The sequence below is a fragment of the Cornus florida genome, unplaced genomic scaffold (genome assembly GCF_030987335.1).
Source record: "Cornus florida cultivar Cherokee Brave unplaced genomic scaffold, ASM3098733v1 CherokeeBrave_3.0.0_Hap2_Chr10, whole genome shotgun sequence".
NCBI lineage: Eukaryota > Viridiplantae > Streptophyta > Magnoliopsida > Cornales > Cornaceae > Cornus > Cornus florida.
The window spans coordinates 71,222,684-71,246,425 of record NW_026775580.1 but is presented as its reverse complement, the minus strand read 5'-3'; the positions used below and the strand labels follow the sequence as shown (position 1 = coordinate 71,246,425).

The following is a 23,742-nucleotide window of genomic DNA, read 5'->3' as shown; positions in this document are numbered from 1 at the left end:
TGGAAATTAAACTAATTAGACTAAGGGAGAGGCACAATCCATTAAGAAATGAGTATGAACTATCAAATAAACCACAAGAGTATTCTATTAAGCATTATGTCTTGACAATCTCTAGATTTATAGCATCAACACGCATAGACATGCATCAACAATATAAAAGATAGAGATAAACACATGAACATCTATTCTAGCATATATAGACATATAGATAGAATGAAATGATCAATTGGAAGAATTAAACCACACAAATCATTGAACAAACAAGATCTATGTATATAAATATGTCAAAACATGTATTACAACACAAATCCCCTCAAAAATACATAAATCAAGGTAAAGAAAACATGTTTAGGGCTAACTCTAGCCCCAAGAGAATGTCTAGCCACTCATGAATGGTGTCCTCCAACCCTCAAAGGCTATCTCCATGGTAGAAATGCTCTTCTTCTTGAGGAAGATGGAAAACCTCTCAAGAATGTCTCTAGCCTCCTCTTTTCTTTTCTTCCTCTCTAAGAATTGTATCTAAGACTATCAAAAACTATCTATCTAAGCATCTTTGTAAAAGTGGCTTATAATCCTTATATAGGTAGCTCAAATGTCACACCCAATGATCTAGGCTCATACACAAGGGCTCTTCTAATGATAGCACAATGAGACAACTTTTAATGAGCTAAAGATATATTTTTTTCGGATTTGAGAGGGTTCGATTGATCGAACCTGTGCTGTGATCAATCGAATATGGCTGAGATCTATCAAACTTTGGCTGGATCGATCCTTCTATAGCGGCGCCTTTTTGAATAAGGACAGACCTGAGATATTTTTGGGAATGAGACAAAAGTGATAAGTAGGGTGGTACAACAGGATAAGATGGAATCTTTTCAATCGATCTGAGAATTGTTGGGTCGATCGAACTTTGTGTGATCTTTGGATAAGGACAAAAGAGCTTGGATCCATCTTGGAGAGTCTAGATCGATGAACTTTCGATCGATCAAAGTATTCTTGAGATCGATCGAACCTGCTGAATTTTCACACTTTGCTTCAATCTGCTTCCACTTTGCTCCTTTCTTCCATCCAGCTTGAGTTAGCTTCTTTTAAGCTCTTATTTGGCTGAATTAGCTTATTTTGGGGATAAGCACCTAAAAAGGGCAATAATACGAAATTAATCTAAAACGGGAAAGTAAGATAGATAAAGGTCCTAGAATACCTAAACTTAAGGGGTTTAAATGCCCACTTTTCAGCGCTCATCATCAATGAAGCACGAACAATCTCCAACAAGTGTCGATTTTTTCGCTCTGCAACTCCGTTCTGCTGGGGTGTATTGGAATAAGTGGTTTGATGAATAGTTCCATGTGCTTCCAAATACTGTTGAAGGTCAAAATTCTGATATTCTCCACCATTGTCACTACAGAGAACTTGAACATGTGCATTGTATTGAGTTTTAACCATTTTATGAAACTTTTGAAACAATAAGTTCACTTCACCTTTGGACTTCATCAAGCACAACTAGGTCATCTTGGTACAGTCATCAATAAAAGTAACAAACCAACAGGATCCACCTAAAGTAGTGACTTTGGACGAACCCTAAACATCAGAATGTATAAGCATAAAAGGAAGTGGACTTTTATGCAAACATATGGATACAAAACACGGTGGCTTTTTGTTAGTTCACAAACATCACAGCGGAAACTAGAAACATCACATTTTGCAAACAAATTAGGAAATAATTTTTTCAGATAACCAAAGGAAGCATGCCCCAGACGTCGATGCCACAGCCAGATTTTAGATTTTTTTTTCTCCCCTTCAGAACCATCCATTGTCAATGCTTGTTGTACCTTATTGGAACTTTTGGACATCAAGTCCAAGTAATACAGTTTCTCTAGCCTAATACCACAACCCCCTCAGGTTGGTTAAAAAAAAAATATAAGAATTAAAACTATATTCGATACTTTCATTGATGGTTTTAAATCTAATTTATAGAATAGGATTTAGCTAAAATAGGTAACTAATTACCTACCAATTAGCCCTAAATTAAGGAGTAAATAATTCAATCCGACAGCTGTACTATAAGAGATAAAATCTCAACACTCCGCTTCAAGTTAGTTAACAAAACTAACTAACTTGTTCGCTGGTTGGAGTGATGAGTGATGTGAACCATCAAATTTAGAAAAATTCTACAGTACTTCGAAAATATTTTAACAAAGGGTACCCTTTCAATCGAAGCTTTTCATTGATCTTGAAACTCTTCATTTATTAATTTATCAAAAAAACAATGAACTCTGATAGAAAGGGGTATCACTTTTCAAAATATGTCTAAAGTATTGTAGAATTTCTGGTGCTATAAATTTTTCTAATTGTGTTATTTGAGGATTCCTCAGTAATTATCATTGTTGTTTGAAACAAATTAAAGGGAGTACTCAAATTAGGAAAAATTATAATGTTTGGTCCGGCCAATCTCAAATCATCACACAAATCAACATTATTTATTTATTTATTTATTTTTTATAATACATAGTCAGGAATCATGTAATAATTAATTCGAAGACGCATAATTAGACCCATTGAATAATAAAAAGTTGTGTCCCAAAAGCAAGGATATGAATACCATTTGCATAAAAACAGCACTTGCTTATCACACAAATATACGCAATAATGAGAGCTGTAAGGTAGGCCACGAATTAAACAAAAGGAAGCCACCGCCAAGTATTAACCATACGCTACTCACTGGACTTTGTCTCTTGTATAATAGATTCCCAGACTCATGACTCTAGAGTCTAGAGTAAACATATAAAATCTCTCACTTTGGTGGCTCTACCAATATTAAATGTGTGTGTGTCAGTGTGTGTGTGTGTGTGTGAGAGAGAGAGAGAGAGAGAGAGAGAGAGGGAGAGGGAGAACGTTGCGTTATACATACAGCTGATGCAGTAACATAAAGAAAGGGCGGTAGTGGTCGGTTTGTAGGGTCCGATAAAGGGCCTACTAAAACGGGGAAAAAGGAGGGGTTAGGTCAGTTTCAGCTTTGGCTGATGGTTACAAGAAACAAGAGTGTCACTTTTGTGTTTATATCAAACTAGTCATGAGTTCCATATTGCTTTCACTGATGAGTTGGGTAGTGTTTTCTTCATTTGGTAACAATGGGTACAGTGAGGCTCCTGAAATGCAGCAACAGCATCATCATCATCATCATCATCATCATCCTCTCTTTTCTGAGTTGTCTGTTTTTTCACAGTAGCCTCATCGATCACCATTATATCTTCAGTTGCATTACACCTGAGAAAACAAATAACACTTTTATTCGGTTACAAGCTCAGATGGAATAGGTTTTTTTAGGGTATGGTAAAGTAAAAACACATTCTTTTAACAATGTCGGAACTCGAACTCCTTTCTCTTTTTCTTTGAAGATGAGAAAATTATACCATTGGACTATAGACTATGCTTCATGACCATTGTCATAAATTTAACTTTCTTAAAATTAGTAGACTTTGAACACCATAAATCATGCATGGATCATATCATCAAATTACTCGTAGTAAAACAGTCTCATGTCAAATTCCTTTAAATCATAAGACGAGTAAAAAATTCATGGTTGTTAAAATTCTGATTCTGGATCTTAGAAACTTACGATTCTATGATCCTAAGTTGCCATAACGATTCCGATCCTATCAAAAATCTATGAAACGTAGATTCTTAGTAGGATCTATAAAATCGGAAGTAGGATCCTAGAATCTTGTACAATCTTACGATCCTACTGATTTTACTAAATCGTGTTATTTTGTTCTTTTTTCCAAATTTATTTGAGCCTACCATTAATTTTGGACTAATAAATTTAATCATTTTAAATATAAAGTACAACTCTTTAGCCTAATTACATAAAATAAAAAATAAAGAAAGGAACTTCAAATGTAGAGACGATCAATTCTGAATTTCAAAAGTATTGTTTAAAATTTCAAAAATTTCCTCTATTTTATTTTATTCTTCTTAATTTCTCTCTTTTTTTTTTTTTTTTTTTTTTTAGTACAAGAAACATAAAGAATTATATTTTTCCACCTATTTTTTGTCAATTCCGAAACAAAAATAAAGAAAGACTTCATTTTTATTGTTGTGTTGTGATTTGTTTCGAATCAAAGACATATTAATAACTACTTGGTCCATACTCCATAGTCCATACTTGAGTCTGTGACTACTTGGTGATGATGAATTTGAGGATTTATGTTTTGTGTTCTTTTGTTCGGTTTATGTCTCAATTTTTTGTGTTTTGGCCATATTCTTGCTATATTTTACCAACAATAATGTTTAAGAAAGTATTTTGATTTTTTTTTTTTACAAATTGGTAGAATCTTACGATTTACGATCCGATTCTACGATTCCGATTTTATAGAACCTAAAACGATTTTACGTAGAATTTCGATTTTAACATCCTTAGTAAAAATACGTTTCAATTTCATAAAACAAAGAGTTTAATAATAGTTTGACTAAAGCGTGTGATCTATAAGTGAATTTTAATATAAACTTTTTATCGTTATATAATCTTAATTGCGATTCTCATTCAAACAATTGGATCCATTGACATTTGTGTGTGTATATAATAGCAGGTTTTATTCTTTTAGGGTCTCTGTCCTTGGCTGTGAACCTAATCAACAATTGGGATTGACACCAATTCTTTCTCTGGTACAGGTTTTAAGTCAAATAAAGAAATGACATAGATATATGATATTCTTAAAGTTCAATTTGAAGACTGCTAATTTTTCCTTTTGTTCAATTTTTCTGCATAAATTCAAAGTTTGGTAACGATCTTTTCGACAACAGTGAGGGAAAGGAAGTACATGCGCGTTAGAGTTTGAGTGGTTAATGTTTATATAATTGACTATAAAAATAACAATAGTGACGTTCATGAATTGATCATAACATTGCCAACGTTGCTATTATAAATTATTTTTTTAATCCAACCATATGGTCCAGACGTACCTCTCCATGTGATGGCTTTGAAGAGTGCATGACAATGGCATCCATTAATTTTCAGCCTTTTTTTTCCTCTTTGAAATTCATGTCTTTCATGTCACAACTCAAAAAGCAGCCAGGGTTTATCACATTTGAAGTATTAGTTGCATGTGCATGGAGGAACAGTCTTATAAAGTAATTGTGACAATAAAGGTAAAGAAATTAGTGCTGTTGTTTGAACTTTCTCACTCGAGTTTTGTACTTCACCACTAACATTGAGAATTCCCTTATCCGATCCCATAACTATGAGTTAGCTTCATTCCAAAGGCAACACACACACACACACACACACACACACACATATCTCACTTTTTTCTTTTTTCTTTTTTCTTTTTTTGCCTGGAATTTCAAGAGAAGAAGAATGTAAATCAATTCATATCAACAATGATATCGAGTTTGTGAAAATTTTTGTTTCATTAATCACCATATTTGAATAAATTAATAAGAATATCATATTCTCTGTCTGATTTTAATGTTTCACTTACTCCCAAAAAACAAAAAAAGATTAAAAAAAAAAAGAGATTATGGTGTTCTACGTTCAACAAGAAGAGGGAAAGGAAAACGATGAGTGAAGATTCCTTTGCTCCCCATTTGATTTTATCCGTCAATGCAAAACAGCCAAACAATTACCACCACCATTTAAAAGGTGGATCAAAGCATTCTAATATAAGCTACCATGTTCCATATCATGCGAACAATTTTAAGCATTTAGTACTAAAAAAAAAAAGAAAAAAGAGAGCTCTAGAAGCTGACAAAGAATCCCATATTCTTTTGCTACTTTAAATCTCAAATCTTATTATATATTCATCTCAATCACACCACATTTCAAAAAGCTAGCCTTAGAAGCTTCTCATCAAGTTCAGAACTGATTTATCATCCACATTATACAGCATACATGCACATTATATATATATAATAGAGTAATTTCATATATCTTAATTACCATGCACGAGTTAAATATTGGGAAATTAAATTGAAATAATCAAGAAAGCTGTTAGCAGTACCTTACTGACCAAATCTTCCTAAAATTTAATGCCCACATTCATTGAATTAAACAGTCACTAGACTCACAACTACTGAGTGTTTCCTCACCCGGGGACCAAAAAAAAGAAGCTACTTTAAATATCTTATAAAGAGAAAATACATCTAAAAATAATCGGTTCTTGGTTGAAAGCTTAGAACCACACCATACATGCCTCACCTTATCTTAAAACCTTTTTCTAATGGTCGATCGACCTAGTCTAGTTTGTGGGCCATCAAAAGAGTAACCCCTAATGTTGGTGCATGGTTGAAAGCTCTCTAACAATACGAGTACAAGATACGTATCTGATTGGGCAATTGACCGGTCACATTAATGCTTATGACCCATTTGGCATACACTTTATTTTAGACGTTTTATTTTTGACTAAAACAGAAATAATATTTTTGATGTAGGAATATTTAAAAAAAAAATCGGAAGCAGTACGTTTGAGAACGATATTTTGCTGTGAAACTATCGAGCACGTATTGCGCTACTGTTATAATTTTGGGCCATGAACAGGAAAAAATAATTTTTTGATATTCTAGTTTTGGACCACTTTTCACCAAACGTTTTAACATTGTATAAAATAGAATAAGGCCGCATCAAACATACTTTTGTTACCAAAATCAAAACTGTAACAGTCCAAAAATAAAAACGGCAGAAACAAAAAACATGTCAATCGGAGCCTTAACATGACATGGTTGAATAAGAAAAAGAATAGGTGCCAAAAAAAAAAAAAAAAGATTTCAAATTTAATAACACATGAGTTTTCAATTAATGAAATAAAACACATAATATATGTAAATGAGTAGTAGGTGTCTCTACGTCTAACCAATTTTTGGGCACATATTCTTATACATTAAGATTTGAAATTTGAACAGGTCCGATACTAGATACAGACCGAGCATGAGGGACCTGCAACATTTTCCATATTGGATTTATCCCAAAAAAAAAAAAAAAAAGGGAGCATTTTCCATACTGGGAATGGCGCACTAGTAGAGCGACAGGCCCTCGACTTGGAAATGCTTACCTACCCTTCGCTGGTCCATTTGCCCATAATATACCTTTAGGCTTTAGATACTTATTATGTATTTTATTTATTTCAATTTAGATGTCATTTTTGGAAAGTAAGAATTTTTAAGATGATATTTGGGACATGTCTTGTTTCCATAAAAAGTTATTAATTTACCTTTCTAAATTTTGAATATTCATATACACTACTATTACAAATGGTAGCAAATCATTTATCGGGTCCCAGGTTAAAGTGGTGTGGGCCAGAATCTTCGGCCGCTCTTGTTGGAGCAAAAACCTGATCAGTGCCCGCCAACTGGGCTGATATTTTTTCCCTCGGCCCATGGTTGGTGGTTTACAAATTGAAGGCTCCTTATACACACGTAGTGGCGGACAGCTAAGTCCATACGAAAGGATGATCAATATTTTAATATAAAATTCAACATTACAAACTTTAAATGGCAATATATATCAATAAAATAATAATAATAATTTAATAATTTATCTACTTAAACGGGCGGGACAGAATGACCTCCCTCGCCCCTTTGAACCCGTGGGAATTTTTATTAGTAAAAATTATCTCCATCCAAATAAGCTAAACGGTTCTCAAAAATCGGAGGTGAGACTTGGTAGGGCAACCCCATGGGGCTAGGTGTGTGTTAAAAAACTGTCAATCCGAAAAATCAAATCGGATCAAATCAAATTGGGCAGTCTGGGCTTGTTCCATAACGGTTCGGTTCGGTCCGGTCACAGTTCTTAAATAATGGAATCGTGAATTTTTAGTTCGGTTTCAAATTAGAGTCCTACAAGGACCGGACTGCCCAGACCCAATTTTTATAATACATATATATATTACTCTTAACATTGCAAGCGATTTCGACATAACAATCAAACGTGAGCCAACATTTATCACTATCTGATATTTTTTTTTTTATTTGTTTTTGTTTCTCTCAATGTTTTTATTTTTAGGTGCATGCCAACAATTGTCCACTATCGCTTTTTTCTTTTGTTTGCTCACCCAACCTTCTAAATTCAGTCATCATTGTCGATCTTTTATCGCTGCCGTAGGTGATATCCTTTATTATAATCCCTCCTCTAGCTTCTCTCTCACTTTTAGTTCATATATCTCTGAGTCTCACGGCGTGTGTGTGCCTCAAGCATAACCAACAACAATAACGAATTAAGTTTCTTAATTTTCAACCATGAATTTGTCACCCTTTTCAGTTTCAGCAAGATTTAACCTTATTTTAATTTTTAGAGTTTAACTTTTAAGTCTATTTCATTCACTTTTTCCTATCTTTTTCTCTCTCTATTTTAGTTTTGGATTTGAGAATTTAAATATTTTTACTGTTATTTTTATTATATATACAATTCGAGGAAGAAAATATGAAAATAAAATTTAATTAGAATAGTGGAACCGAATCTACTCGTTTTTTTAACCATTTGGGCTAGTTCGGTTTATGACTTAAATGATTTGATTTAATTTTAAATTTTCTAAAACCGTAGGAACAAATTGGTTCCAAAATTTCTCAAAATCGGACTGTGCAGTGGGCACCATCCCTGTCCCTATCTACAACCTTGTAGGTGTAGTTAGTGGAGGAGCAGGTGTCAATTTATTAAAACGACTGATGATGTATGTGTCATTGTGTCAATAAGCTATTGGTGGTTTCAATAGCATGTTATTAGCATAAAACTGTTAGGACAAATCTAACCTCATTGTTTCACAATATATCAGCCCTCCTCTCCAAAAACGAATCACTTCACTCTCTTTATATACTGAGTATATCCCCTCTCTCTCTCTCTCTCTCTACATATTCCCTTTACTCGGTAAGAATTTGGTCTATACATACCCTTTCGTCTCAGTAAGAATTTCGACCACCACTTCTCTGTGATGTCAGGCTGATACAGTTTATACACGTACTGTTACTATGCGAAGTAACAGTTGTGTATAAAATATCTAAGGATTGGTTTGATCAGCGTGAAGTAGATAAAAAGAAAAAAAAAGAAAAGAAATTTTTTAAATTTATAAGGGTTTGGAAAGCATGAAAGAGAAATTTTTTAGAAAGTAATTTTCTCGTAACCGCTTAATTTTTCTCAAAATGTTTCTCACAAAAAAACAGAGTAAAATTTTACTTTCCCGAAAAAGTAATATTTTCATATCTTAGTTTCCTATTTTGCCCATGCCACTTTCTCCACAAACTTCATTAATAGATCAGTTCTCTTCTATTGTAAATTGCTTATATAATAATGTAATACTATTTTGATTGTATATAGCTTTATACATGCATAAAAAATTAAAATTTTGTAATATTTTTTTCTTTCCATAATTAATAATGATTTAGAGTGATATATATATAGATATATAATTCTAATTTTTCACCCAACACTCTACTTAGATTTATTTATATATATATAAATTAGGATTAGTGTCTCTACGCAAACAATTTACAATTTAATTTGTAAATATATTTTTTTATACATAAACTTCTCTCGACTTTAAGACTCTAAGTAATTAGATGTAGCAAACTAATTTAATTTTAATTCTTCATATATTAGATGTATCAAACTAATTTAGTTGAAGCATTGCATTGTATTTCTTTTAGGCTAGCCTCAACATTTTTTTTTTTTTTTTTTTTTTTTTCTTATGACTAAAAGTATATATATTAACTTCAATCTTTTTTCCTAAATATTTTTTGGAACAAAATTTTTTATTAATTAAACTTGTATCCATAATCACATATATAAAATTATTAAATATTAGATTCATTGTTTCATTTTGAACTTAAAATTTTAATTTTGTTCATAATTCAGAAAATAGAGCAATGTCTCAGAGTACAAAATAATTTTATAACTAAAAGGGGAGTTTTGGTAACTGCAATCACTTTCTTTTCACTTCCAAACTCACAAAATAGTATTTTCTCACAACTTTTTTGAAATTTTTTTTTGCTAATCAAATGCATAATGGAAACTTGATTTCATTTTCCTTTCTTTCACTTTCCATGGTAATTTTTCGTTTAACCAAATGGACCCTAAAAGAAAACCTACAATTACGGTAGGTGAAAACCTACTTTCTCTGCTACTTTCAAGTTATGTACATACTGTTACTTTCTATGTGAAATCAGGCTAATTTAACTTGATTAAGGATAATTTTGTCTCTAAAAACTTATGCTTTAATGTGCTATGGAAGTATCATTTTTCAATATGCATAAAAGAAAAGATTACTTCAAGAAATGAAATGTCTTAACCTAACCTGTCATCCTGCTAACATCAACATTGGTAAACAATCTCACTGCACCATTAAAAACACAAAACCTACAAAATCAGCACCTTCCATCCTAAATTTGCCTCATTCTGCATTGCAATTATTAAGATAGGTATCATGTATTTTGCATTACTATTAATATATATAAAATTATTTCCCTTCCTTTGCCCGACAACGGACACCGTGCAACTAGAGCTTTTACCCTTGGGCATGGCCCCCAAGGAATTGTTTGTCCTCAAAATGGCTAAAATAAAATGAAATTGTTTCATCTTAATTTGGCATCCAAACATAACCTAACAATGGCGCTTAGCTTGTGTCTCCAAAGTTTCAGGGCTGTTTTGAGACCCATTTTTTTTTTTTTTTTTTTTTTTTTTTTTTCTCTGAAATGCATAATCCATTATTCACATGAGCATATGCATCCAAATATATGCATGGAGTTATAATAAACATATGCATGTGAGTATATGTATGTCCAATACTCCAATAAGGAAAGAGATACAAAGAGAGAGATTCATACAAACACAAACATTCATAACAGTATGATACATAAACCTAATGTTAATGTACAAAAAAGTTCCTGCAGCACACCTATATACAACTTTTAAGAGGCCACCTCACCTACTGATACACAACTTCATAAAAGAGCTCTCATAAGAGAACATCAGTAACATTATGCTTTAACAGCACAAACTGCTAATGCATTACTCCTCAAGATTATTGGAACTAACAATAAAAACATAAACTGATCTCTCTCTCAAAATACCCACAACCACCAACCGTGGACTCCCAAAAACCGAGAGGGGAAAAGTTAAGAGCTTACCTCCAAATTGGCTGCAGCACCTTCAGGATGGTAATGAAGCATTTCCATCAACATCATCTCTCTTATCGTCTCTTCCTTTAAATCCTCATCTACGTCGAGATCAATTGGAACCTGGGCTGTAGGCTCGCTCCCCGGATCGTATAGTGCATTCATGTATGGGTGTTGGAGTGCTTCATTGACACTAATCCTCTTTTCCGGATTAAACACGAGCATCTTCTCTAGCAAATCAATTGCTAGAGGATGGGCTTTCGGGAACAGATGAACAAAGGGAGTTCCGGAAGTATATGGCATTTTTGTAATGAAATTCCTTGCCTTTGTAGAATCAATGAATTCTAGATCTTCTTCGCTCTGGGTGCCAAGGATGTTAACAATCAGCGTGAGCTGATTGAGACACTCTGTACCGGGGAAGAGCGGTTTCCGGCCAAGAAGCTCAGCAAAGATGCATCCAACTGACCATACGTCAATGGAGGTCCCATAGTTGTCACAGCAGAGAAGGATTTCTGGCGCCCGATACCAGCGAGTGACCACATACTCGGTCATGAACTTGTCCTTCTCCATGGTGCTGGCACGTGCGAGCCCAAAATCACAAATTTTGAGGTCGCAATTTGCATTGATGAGCAGATTCCCAGGCTTCAAGTCCCGGTGAAGAATGTTTGCCGAGTGGAGGTACTTCAACCCTCGAAGCAACTACAATGTAGATACTGGATTACTTTCACAACCAAAAAAAAAAAAAAAATAGACAAGAAAATAACATGGTATGCGGTCTTCAAATCAATCACCTTTAAGAAACAAAATGAAAACAATATGTACAATACAAAAGGAGTCACTTCCATGAGATCAACATCCAAATTCCCTGACAGGATGGCAAACGCAGTAATTGAAAAGAATACCACATAATGCAATTCATGTCATATCCCTGATAGGATACCAAAGTTTTCATTGTGAAGTCTGAAAAAATGTTCTATCATTACAAAACCATACAAATAAAGAATACCAATAATTATCAAGATGATGCGGGCAATTAAGTTTCTACATCAAAATACTACATCTAAAGAAACCGTTATATCACATAAATATATGCTATATTATAAGCAAGATGGGATTGATATACTCTACTTCAGCATTTCATCACCAACACAACAATGTGAATGAGATACCTTTCTACAAAAAATAAAAAATAAATAAAAAATTCATACTACCAGACATAACTTCAAAACTTTTGATCCGTTTTCGCAATACTGCAGAAGCTTCATAGAACTAAGATTGCAAACTAATGCATAATCACTTTTTAAAACTCGACCATCAAAATTATATTAAAAAATAATTAATTCAATGCCACTATTTTGTTTTCACATACCTGGAAGAGGAAATATTGGCTATGTTCATTTGAAAGTAGTTGTGAGGACTTAATAATCTGATGAAAATCTGTATCCATGAGTTCGTAGACCAAGTAGACATCTTTGAATCTTCTCCTATCATTAGGCATCATGACATCTTTCAAACCAATAATATTTTCATGGTGAAGATGGCGCAGAAGCTTCATTTCGCGCAAAGTTCTCAGGGCATCAATACAATTTTCGAAGGCATTGTGTATCTTTTTAATTGCAACCTTCTCATTGGTTTCCCTGTTATGAGAAGAACACACAACTCCATAGGCCCCTCTACCAATGGCCCTGATTGGCACATATTTGGTATCAATCTCAAAGATGGTTTGCCACATGGAATAGTGATGCTTCCCCGGAACCCTAACCCCATTTGGAGGCTCAACTGGTTTTGCAGCCATTTCCCTGCAAATCACCATAAATATGGATAGTGAAGACATGTTTTTATTTTATTTTTTAATTACTAGTTTGCTAAGGACTTATGTAAAATGATCAAATTCTTGATGTAACTTAACCAGTTAAGTGTTGTAGTTAACTGATACTTAATTTGTTACAAACTACAATCTACAAAAAAAAATAATAATAAATAAAAAAAAAAAAAATGGAAGCCCCACAAGACTTGTAGAAGTTAAAGAAAATTGAGACGTTGCCATTACTAAAAATATAACACCACTTTTAAGGAAAGTTTAGATGCCTAAATTGAAGTTTTCACTTGACTAATGACTTATTCTTTATGATGACCCTATTTCAGGAAGCATGCTCTAATCGAGTTATATTGGGAGTTCAACAACAAAATTAATGAAGTAATGAATTGAAATTGACGACATTAAATAGAAAAACGAGAGAGAAAAAGGATTGTAATTACTTTACAGAATTAATGGTAACTCTTTTTGTTTAAATAGTGGCAACTACCTGAATTTATAGATAGTCTTCCACCAATTATGCAATACAAAAACCCCAATTATGCAAATATAAAAACCCTAACCCCAGATAGATTTTAAAAAAACAAATTAACGAAAAGAGAGATTACTAGTGAACAGAGATAAATAAAGAAATTTGCAAGTGAAGAGAAATAAATAATGAAATTTCAGAAAAATTACACGTTTTTGAAAAACCTAAAGCATAAAGCAAATCACCTGAATAATAATAAATTTCTAAAGCAAGAAAATTTGTAAATTTATCAATATATTCATCATTATCGATTATAAATAAAATAAAAAAATAAAAACCTAGTTGTTCACCTTGTGCTCAACACGCTTTATTGAAAATTCTGCTCTAATCGGTTATGCTGTAGTTTGTATCGATTCGAACTCTACTTCTTCTCTCAAATCAAAACAATACGTATTAATCTTGCTCTTCAAGTACAGGAAAAAATTCACAATTTATCCCGACGAATACACTATCCTCGTTTACAACTCATCCACTAGTGTAAAACTAAAACCCTAATTCTCTCAATTCCAATTAAACCCAAACTGTCACTACTAAGTATCAATAGTAGCATTTTTTTATTATCTTCAGATCCCTCTTCACCGAATTAGAGATGAGATAGACGACAGAGATAAAGATAAAATTGTAAAATATTTATTATTTTTTTCTCCATAACGTAGCACTTCTTTTACCCTCGTAACGACAGCTAACCTCTCCTCAGCTCTCGTAGTGACAGCTAATAATTTTTAACTTAAATAAATACATATATATCAAAGGCTTTCTTATGGTACGGCATCGTTCTTATTGATATGTTCATAAAACGACTCCGTCTAGTTTTTTTTTTTTTTTTTTTTGGGTTGGGAAATATCAAAACAAAGCATCTTCTCTTTTGATTTTGTGTGGAGGTGATGAGCTTGTAGAAAATGAAGAAATAATATATATATATATATATATATATATATATATATATATATTATTTCTCTAAATCCAAAATAATAATAATAATAATAATAATAACAATAAATAATAAATTTGAATTCTTTTTAATTTATTAATAAAAAAAGTTTGAATTTTGTAAGTTTGTAGTATGCGTTTGTTCAACATTTGAAAAAATAAATTAAAAAATAGTCTTTTGCCGATAAATTTTATTGCCATGTGCTCTATAGCAGTTATTACCGAGGATAATAAACTATTTAGCGAATAAAAGTAGAGGTCATTCTGTTAGTTGGGAAGTTGTAATTTAACCCATAGTTTGGGAAAGTTTGTTATTCCTTTGAAGACTTTTGTGTGTTAGATGATTGTAATTTATGAATATGTGATCCATAAAATTATTGATTTGTTTTAAAAATTTAAAGATTGGAGTCTAATTGTAAAATGTGGAGGGTTTAAGATAAAATATCTCTAATAGTCTTAAAGACCTTTGAATATGAGAAAATTGCATGATGTGTATCCCGTTAATTATTCATGTTGTAATAAATTTTAGAGTCCAGTGCTGAAAACACTCTTATAATATGTTTACAGTATTTATCACACCTTTATGTACATAAAACACCCTTAAAATTTCAATTTAGAGTAAATAAGTCCCTCCTGATAAGTTTATGTTATAGTTTGACTAGATTACCTTATATACACATATTACATATTATTTAAAAATACATCATTTTATGAAATGACAAAAATGGTCATTTAGTACTTGAGAGGTGTGATACGCACTGTAAGCATATTATAGGGGTATTTCTGCACTTTATAAACTTATTTTGAATCTTTTGATCTTAAAGGTTAATTTAATTGAGAACGTGATTTGAATGTTATGATAACGGTAAGTGATTGGATACCCATTTATTATTTTTATTTATTTCAATAAAGAGTGAATATCTATTTGTTGTTATGTAAAGTATTATATATATATATGTGTGTGTGTATGTAAAATTATAGCAAATTCTAAAGTTTAAAAAATTAAATGTATATTTTTATATATAATGAATAAGTATCTTTAATTTAATTTCTTAGTTATATATTTAATGAAAACTGACAACTATATTAAGATTTAATTCGGAATATATTTTTTTCTTGTTTATAATTATAAAAGGAATTGCAATTTTCATTTCATATGATATAGTACATTAATCTGACAATTGTGACACTTTTTTTTTTTTTTTAAAGAGAGATAATACACTGTTAGCGTAAATATATAGAAAGAATTTTTTTTTTGGAAAGGTGAGAGAAAATAATTAAAAGTGGGTTAAATATAGTTAATGTGCACATAACATCCCTATATTATGAAACTATTAGCGCGCATACACCCTTTTAGGCATTTTTGGAAGAACAGAAGAGTAAAATGTGTATTACAACATTACTTTATGTCAGATTTATGATTGAGGGGTATTTTTACACAATTTTAAAAGAACATAAGTGTTTTAAGCACATTTTTTCAAATAGGATATGAAAGTGCTATATACATTAGTCATTAGAGTGATTTCTGCACCTTTTTTTATTTTTATTTTATTTTTAGTTAAAGGTAAGCTTTTATAAGATAAAAGAATGTACAAATCAACACCAAAGTCTGGGGACACCAAGTTGCAACATACAGAAGAAAACTAAAGCTAACAAGCTAAAGCTTGGCAAGAGAAATACAAACAACATACAAAAGCAAAATCAAAGCTAACAAGCAAAACCAAAGCTAACATGCACACCAAACCAAATCATACTATCCACATAAGCTAAGCATATGCTATCTCAACAAATCTCCAACTTAAAACAGTAACAACTAATTAGTGGTAAAAGCCTGGGCATAGGCCAAACTATAACCGCCCATGAAGAGTTTCTGCAAGTCTTCAATCCGGTTAAGATTACTCAAGTCAGCTGCTTTCTTCAGCTTAATTGAAGCCAATCTCCCTCTGATCGTTTTCTTAATCTAACAGATGATAGTGTTTGGGGATGAGGATGAGGATGAGTTTCTGAAAGCTCTATTATAACTCTCCATCTAAAGGAAATGGACAGCAGCAAAAAGCAATAATTTGTGGACCAAGAATCCCCTAGAATTCCAATGTGAAGAGCACCAAATGATCAAATCTCTCCAAGAAGTAGGTTGGATGTAAAGCCCAATTGAGTGTTGAATGAATGACCAAATTATCTTTGAGTATTGACATTGGAAAAATAAGTGATACAATGATTAACAGTTGGCAAAACAAAGATAACAAGTATTGATATGATGTTTGTGCCTCGTTGGTTTTCTATCCAAAGTGTATAGTCTTCCTTTAATGGCTAACCAGGTGATGAAACTATGTTTGGGGATATGATGCTTAAACAATATGGTCTAGTACCATGGAAAATTGAAGGTAGGAGGAAGGAGGTAGTTGATTGTATGAGCAAAGGAGAATGTGAAGTTGGGAGAAGGTAGCCATATTACTGAATCTATTTCAGTGGAAGGGTTTGGCAGCTCATTTTAGCTGAGATTGGAAATTATGTGATTGAAAGAATGGGATTGAGCAAGTGAGTTAAGGACTTCCCAATGATTTAAGGAAATTAGTCTATCAACTTTGACTCTTAAGTCCACTTGAAGAATTTCCCCATCATTGAGGTTGATTTGGTTAAGTATAGGACCATTTGGAAGCAATAGTCCAACCACATCATAGTGTCAGTACCCTTCCCTATCTTGTGCTTCAACAGACCCCTTGCCATGTCTCTCAGCTTTAACAACCTCCTCCAAAAACCAGAGCTCAAAGCTATTGGCTTAACTGTCTAGAAGCTTCTAGCTTTGATTAAATATCTATGAGTCCATGCAACCCAAAGGCTTTTGTTCCTCTTAGCAAATAACTTCTATATATGCTTCAAATTTGTAATTAAGTTAGTCATTTCCAAGTTTGGAAAGCCTAAGCCACCATTGATCCGTGGCATACATACCATATCCCATGCAACTTTAGCACATGATGACTTCAATTCAGGACTTGACCAAAGGAACCTCTTCAAAATTCTGTTAACTTCTTCAATGACTTACTTGGGTAGGACAAAAGTTTGTGCCCAATAACTTTGCATAGAACAAAGAATGGATTTGATAAGGACAGATCTACCAGCAAAGGAAAGAAATTTTGAAGTCCATCTCCTTATTTTTGCTGTGATTCTTTCAACTGAGGTTGTGCAATCAGTTGAGGTAAGGGTTTTGGATGTAAGTGACAGGTAGTGATCCAGTATTAAATTGAAGGAGGGCAAGGATGTCAGTTTTGGTTTGGTGATCAACTCCAGACAAGAATACAAGACTTTTGGACAGGTTTATACTTAAGCCAGAGAGATCCAGAAATTGATTCAGGGCCAGGAACAAAGTTTGAACTGAAGACAAACTTCCATGAGAAAATAACAGTAAATCATTTGCAAAGGTTAAGTGGGATAAAGCCAGCTTGCTGCACCTCTAGTGAAATTTATGGAAAGGGTGAGAACCTCCATTGCAATGACAAATAATAAAGGGGAAATAGGGTCACCTTGCCTAATCCCTCTTTGACCATCAAAGTATCCAAAAAGTTCACCATTTAAGGAAATAGAGTAAGATGGAGTGGTGAGGCACTGAGAAATCCAGTTGACTAAACAAGCAGGAAACCCCATGAGGTTAAGGGTATCAATTATGAACTACCAATGAATATTATCAAATATTTTCCTAAGATCCACCTTTAGTGCATATCTAGGAGGGTGTGATGACTTATGATGGCCATTAAAAACTCATGGGCTAAAATCACATTTTCAGAGATATGCCTACTTTTCACAAATGCATTTTGAGAAGGACTGATTAAGGTAGGTAGGACTGAGTTAATCTTCAAAGCAATCAGTTTGGATATGCATTTATAAATCAAATTGCAGCATGATATTGGTCTGAAATTATGAACTGTTGTAGGTTGGGAGTTTTGGGCACTAAGGCAATGTATGAGCAGTTGATTTCAGTTAGCAGTTTCCCAGAAATAAAAAAAAAAGTCTTTGATGGCAGCTGTGACTTCTTGACCAATGATAGGCCAAGAATGGGTGAAAAAGCTTGAATTAAAGCTATCTGGTCTAGGACTTTTAAAGGGGTGAAAGGAGAACATGCAATGTCTAATTTCACTGTCAGAGGGAATTGCTGATAATAAGGGAATGAAATTTGCTGGAACAGTTTTGGTAATGAGGTGTGAAAAGGATGCCGTACCTGAGTAGTGTTGGTAAGGCTGACCAATTGAGTTTTGAAAGTGGTTGAGAAATTCTTGCTGTAGATCCTTCCCATAAAGTTGAATTCCCTCACAATTTCACAATTTAAGACTGATTCCACTTTCCTTCTGTTACATTTTGTGGAGAAGTTCTTCATGAAATAGGAAGTATTATGGCCACCTTCTTTCAACCATAGAATTTGTGCCTTCTGTTTATAGAATAACTCTTTAGCTAAACAAAGCTCAGAGAATTTGTCAACCAGTTGTTTCTCTCTGCCTTTTAGTTGATCATCAATAGAGGTTAAATCAAGGCTGGATTGACATGCATAGAGGTCTTCTCTACAAGCTTGAACTCTGGAGGAGATGTCACTATATTCCTTCTTGTTAAGCTGTTTAAGTGGTCCCTTCAGTGCTTTAAGCTTCTGTATAACTCTGAACATTTTAGTGCCTTGTACATCCAACTGCCATCCATTTGATACAATTGAAAGGAAGTCTCTGTGGTTTGTCTAAAAGTTAAAAAACCTAAAAGGTAGATTCCTTCTTATATTAACTTCCCCAATACAGACAATCATTGGTGCATGGTTTGAGACCCCCAAAGGCTTGAAACAACACTCAGATTGGGGAAATTTAGCCAACCAAGCTTGATTTGCAAGAACCCTATCCAATTTCCTTGAGATATTTGCAGACCCAAAGCTTTTATTAGTCCAAGAGTGAAAGATACCTTGATATCTCAAGTCATCAAGCTTATTTTTATTCAAATAGGATTTAAATCCTCTATACCAGGAGTCCACCTCAGAGCACCTCCAAATGAGTCATTAACATGTACTAATACATTAAAGTCACCCAAAAGGATCCAAGGCACAGCTGCTTGACTATGCAAGTTAAGATTTCTCCATAAGCTTTTCCTTTCCAAGGCTGTGTTGGCTGTATAAACAAATGATGCTAGACATCTAACCTTCAAATCCAGAATGAGGATAGAGCAATTAATGGATTGGTTTGTAGTGCTCTATATTGAAAGGTTCAGCTTTTCAAGATTCCAAAGGAGCCATACTCTACCAAGAATAGAGTTAGAATAATTGCAAACAAAGATTTCTGCACTTATCCCTAAGTGTTACAAGCTTCTATTAAAGTCATTTTATAGAATGCCTGAATAGATCAAAATGGTTTCAAGGTAGTTTAATCTACATAATCACAAGGTTTATTCATTGAGTTAGCTTGAAATGGTTTAAAGTTTGGTCCGCTATAGCCAAAATTCAGAAGTCACTTGAAAAAAATAGCCCAAACATTCCATTATTTTTTAACAAATATTTAAGCGCCTGTCATGTTTTTCTTCTTCTTTTTCGTTCATTATCTTCTTCCCTTCTCCAACTACAAAGCCTATAAGATGCAGCAAGGTTGGCCATAATGTTATTTGAAGAAGGCCAACAAAAAAAGAAATTAAAAAATTGAAAAACTTCTTTCTTTAATTAGCATGTTACAAAAATAGTTTATATATAATCTAAATTAGTTATATACTCTTTATGTGTGTAAGCCATTAATGTTTTATAATTTTTTTAAAATAAGCTAAATTATTTTTTTATTATCACGTTTTTTTTTTTTTTTTTTTTTTTTTTTTTTTTTTTTTTTCTTTAATACTTTTCATCCACACTTTTGACCTTTTTGTTTTGTCTTGTCCCCATTTGAATTTGTTTGCCCTTTTTCTAACTTAGAGAAAGAGAGTGTAGAAAGACAAGTTTCACACGTAAAGAAAAATTATATCCTTACAATCTCTTATTTCAATGTAATTTCCAAAAAAAAAAATCCCTTATTTCATTGCACACGTGTTGATTTGACCTAAGGAATCACTTATTTCTCATCGATATAGACGATTTTTATGCACACTGCAATCTAGGTTAATCTGAAAGTTTTTTTTTGTTCCTCTCTCTTTATAAATTTTGTATGTAGATATATATATTTTTGTGTGGGTGTGTGTGGGTGTGTTTTTTTTTTTTTAGCTTTAAATTTTGATTGTATTAGACTAATTAGTTATGATTTTCTTAATTTCTAGAAAAGTTGAATTTTTCAAAATTTTACTTGGTATATTGTTGAATTGATTTTTAGTTTATAAGAATATATAGCATTCTTTTCAAATCCAATATCTGCATTTTTCAATATTAATATTATAGTATAGTTTTGTTTTGAATCTCAAACTAGTTTTAAAAAAAGTAACAATGTTTATTTATCACTTTCTTTTTTTTTTTTTTTTCCTTTTACTTGCCAATATTCTTTGTTTTAACTTAGTCAAAATTGATTTATTATTATTTGCTTTTTATTGATATACTGTGGAATGATTATTAATTTGTGCAAGTATAACATGATTTTTTTATTATTTTTTATTATTTATTAAAGTCTAATTGTTTAATTGAAAGTTTTTATAATTTTGGTATAAATCTTATTTGTGTTTGTTTATAAAGTTGGGTAAAAAGTTCTCCCCCAAACCTCAAGATCCCAGCTCCGCCCTGCCTGAGTAGTTGGGTTATATATGGGGCCTCTATTTGAGCCTTGTACTCTTTCCTTTCCTCTAACTCCTAACATTATTGCCATTAAATAAAATAAAAAAAAAAAAAAAATGGTACCTACACCTGACCAAAACTTTCAATTTTCCTTTATGATAAACATACTAGTATATTTCTAGTATCCAATGCCTATACGATTTGCATGGCAGAAGATTTCTCTACAGTTATGTAGAATTGTATAAACTAATAGAACTTTCTAAATTAGATATTTTTACACATTTTAAGAGCATTTTAAAACACAATTCTAGAATGCTTAGTCATTCATTTTAAGGGATTTTTTATTTTTTATTTTTTAAATAGAGCAGGTGACTCATTTACACTATTCTAAAGGATTCACAACTAATACAATGTCTATTTATATACTTGTCATTGTTGAAAATTCTTATCTAATTCATATTGATCCAGAGGCTACTTCAATAACAGCTCAATTCTATGAAATCAAAGCAATCTGATTGCTACGAAGGCCCATAATATAGATATAGAGTTTGTTTTTATTTTAAGGTAAAATTGTAAAATACTTATTATATTTGATATATTGCGTAACACTTCCTTATCCTTATAACCCTATATATATATATATATATATATATATATATATATATATATATATATATATATTATTTTGTTCAAATAAATACGAGGTATCTCAGGCTTTCTAATGATAGGACATTTTGTTGTTGATATTATTTTTAAACCATTTCCACGGTAGTTGAAAACATTGAAAAATAAATAAATAAATTCCATGTTTTAATAAGAATAATGAGCTCATAACGTCAAAAATGAAAAATAAAATTGTTTTAAAGGAAAAAAAAAAAAAAAAAAAACACTTAAATTTGCAAAAGTAGAGTGCATCTCTTTAGCAGATAATAGAGAATAATATAACTATTAGGGGAGGCAAAGTATAATGTATTCTCTAGGTCGGGTGTCAAGAAGGTGTAATATTGTTTGGACGAGAATTCTCTAATGTATGTTTGGTTTTAATAAATCTTATCAACCTTCCACACATACTAATTTTGCTCCAAGAACTTGAACATCCGATAAAACAGATGCACTACACTGCAAAACCCTTGGTACAAAGTTTCTTCATTTGATTTGCTTGAAATAGTTTAATGTGTGGTCAATTAGGTCCAAAGGTCTGGACCACTTTTGGGCCAAGACCTGAGCTGGGCTTTCCACTTCGAGATTCGAACAAGTTAGGGGCAAAATTTAAAACTTACTTGGCAAAAATACCCCATACGTTGAGCCATTTTTAACCATTATTAACTGTCTTGTCAAATTTTTCTATTACTTTTCAGTTGTTAAGGTGCTGTTTGATAAAATTGAAAGTTAAGTACTGAAAATTTTAAGAATTGAATTTTAAGTATTAAAGTTTTTAAGTGGTAATTAAAAATTAAATACTTTTTAATATTTTTTTAAATTTTAAGTTAAGTATTGATGAGTAATGTCTCTTTAAATTTAAATTGTGTAATCAAACACACTTAATTGGATAACCGGTGAATTAATTCAGAATTAAGCGCTAAATTAAGTAATCAAACAGTATCTAACTATAAAAATCCAGTAAGGATTAGTCATTATGTTATTTGGAAAAGGCAAAAAAAAAAAAAAAAAAAAAAAAAAAAAAAAGAATCCGGAAGTGTTCTTAATAAAAAATTATACCACTAGACCCGAAACCTAGGGTCATCTATGGCCTTCAGTTTGGTTACTCGTCCAAACAAATGAGGAAATTGGTAACACACACTTGCATCTAATTTATCCTACAACAATCAACTTCCTCTTAAGAGCTACACGAAATACCACTCAAACTAATGTTTTAATCCATCTCTCACAAGTCATCTTAACTCTAAATTAACCCGCAGTAGCCCAATGATTAAGATGGTTAATTATGATCGGGAGAATAGGGGTCTTTTTCAATTGAGTATGCCACGTTACTAAAAAAGGTAAAATACACAAATATATATATATCACTTGTAACAGGGCGGATCTTTGGTCTGACTCAAAAATTTAAATTGTTTGGGGTGTTTGTATCCATCTATTTCTGCAGCCTTGAGAGTTATTTTTTTAAAGTTCTGTTTCCCAATTTAATGTTCCATGAAATTATAGTTTTTCTTGTTACAAGTACATGATTTTCTTGTAGTCAAATGCTTGATTTTAGCTAAGATATTGTACATACGCTTGGTCATGATATGAGTTTTGGTTACATACAAGTATTGCTTATGATTTTATTTCAGAACTCTACACGGGTAAATGTTTTCCAATCAAAACTTAGCATGTTGATAGACTTTTATGTCAAAATAATTCTGCTTAGATTCTGGAATGTTGTAATTGAGTTGTCTTAAATTGTTTGGGTTGAATTATTCTATTACTTAGCTTTGGGACTAGGAGGGTTATGTCCCGGGCGAAAGGGGTGAGCAATTGGGTATGAGCTACCCGTTGGTGAAAGACCATAAACCCACAGCGGTAGACCCTAGATGGGTATTCGGAGTTGAATCCCTACTAGTCAAAGGGGGAGAGATAGTTGGGATCACTATAATTGAAGTAAAGTTGTTTGACAAAAGGCCCAAATGAAGACTAGCTCTTTACTAACTCACTTTAACTCTCAAATAGCTT

The 23,742-nt window shown here is 32.3% G+C and overlaps 1 protein-coding gene across 1 annotated transcript; it reads right to left on the bottom strand.

The window, feature by feature from the left end:
- Positions 1-10,780: 10,780 nt before the first annotated feature.
- On the bottom strand, positions 10,781-14,141 carry LOC132278743 (mitogen-activated protein kinase homolog NTF3-like). The gene is made up of 3 exons (XM_059780610.1): positions 13,730-14,141; positions 12,464-12,893; positions 10,781-11,793 (listed from the first exon to the last, which is right to left on the bottom strand). The coding sequence occupies exons 2-3, from the start codon at positions 12,887-12,889 to the stop codon at positions 11,095-11,097; spliced, it is 1,125 nt and encodes a 374-aa protein (XP_059636593.1). The 5' UTR covers positions 12,890-12,893; positions 13,730-14,141; the 3' UTR covers positions 10,781-11,094.
- Positions 14,142-23,742: the final 9,601 nt, after the last annotated feature.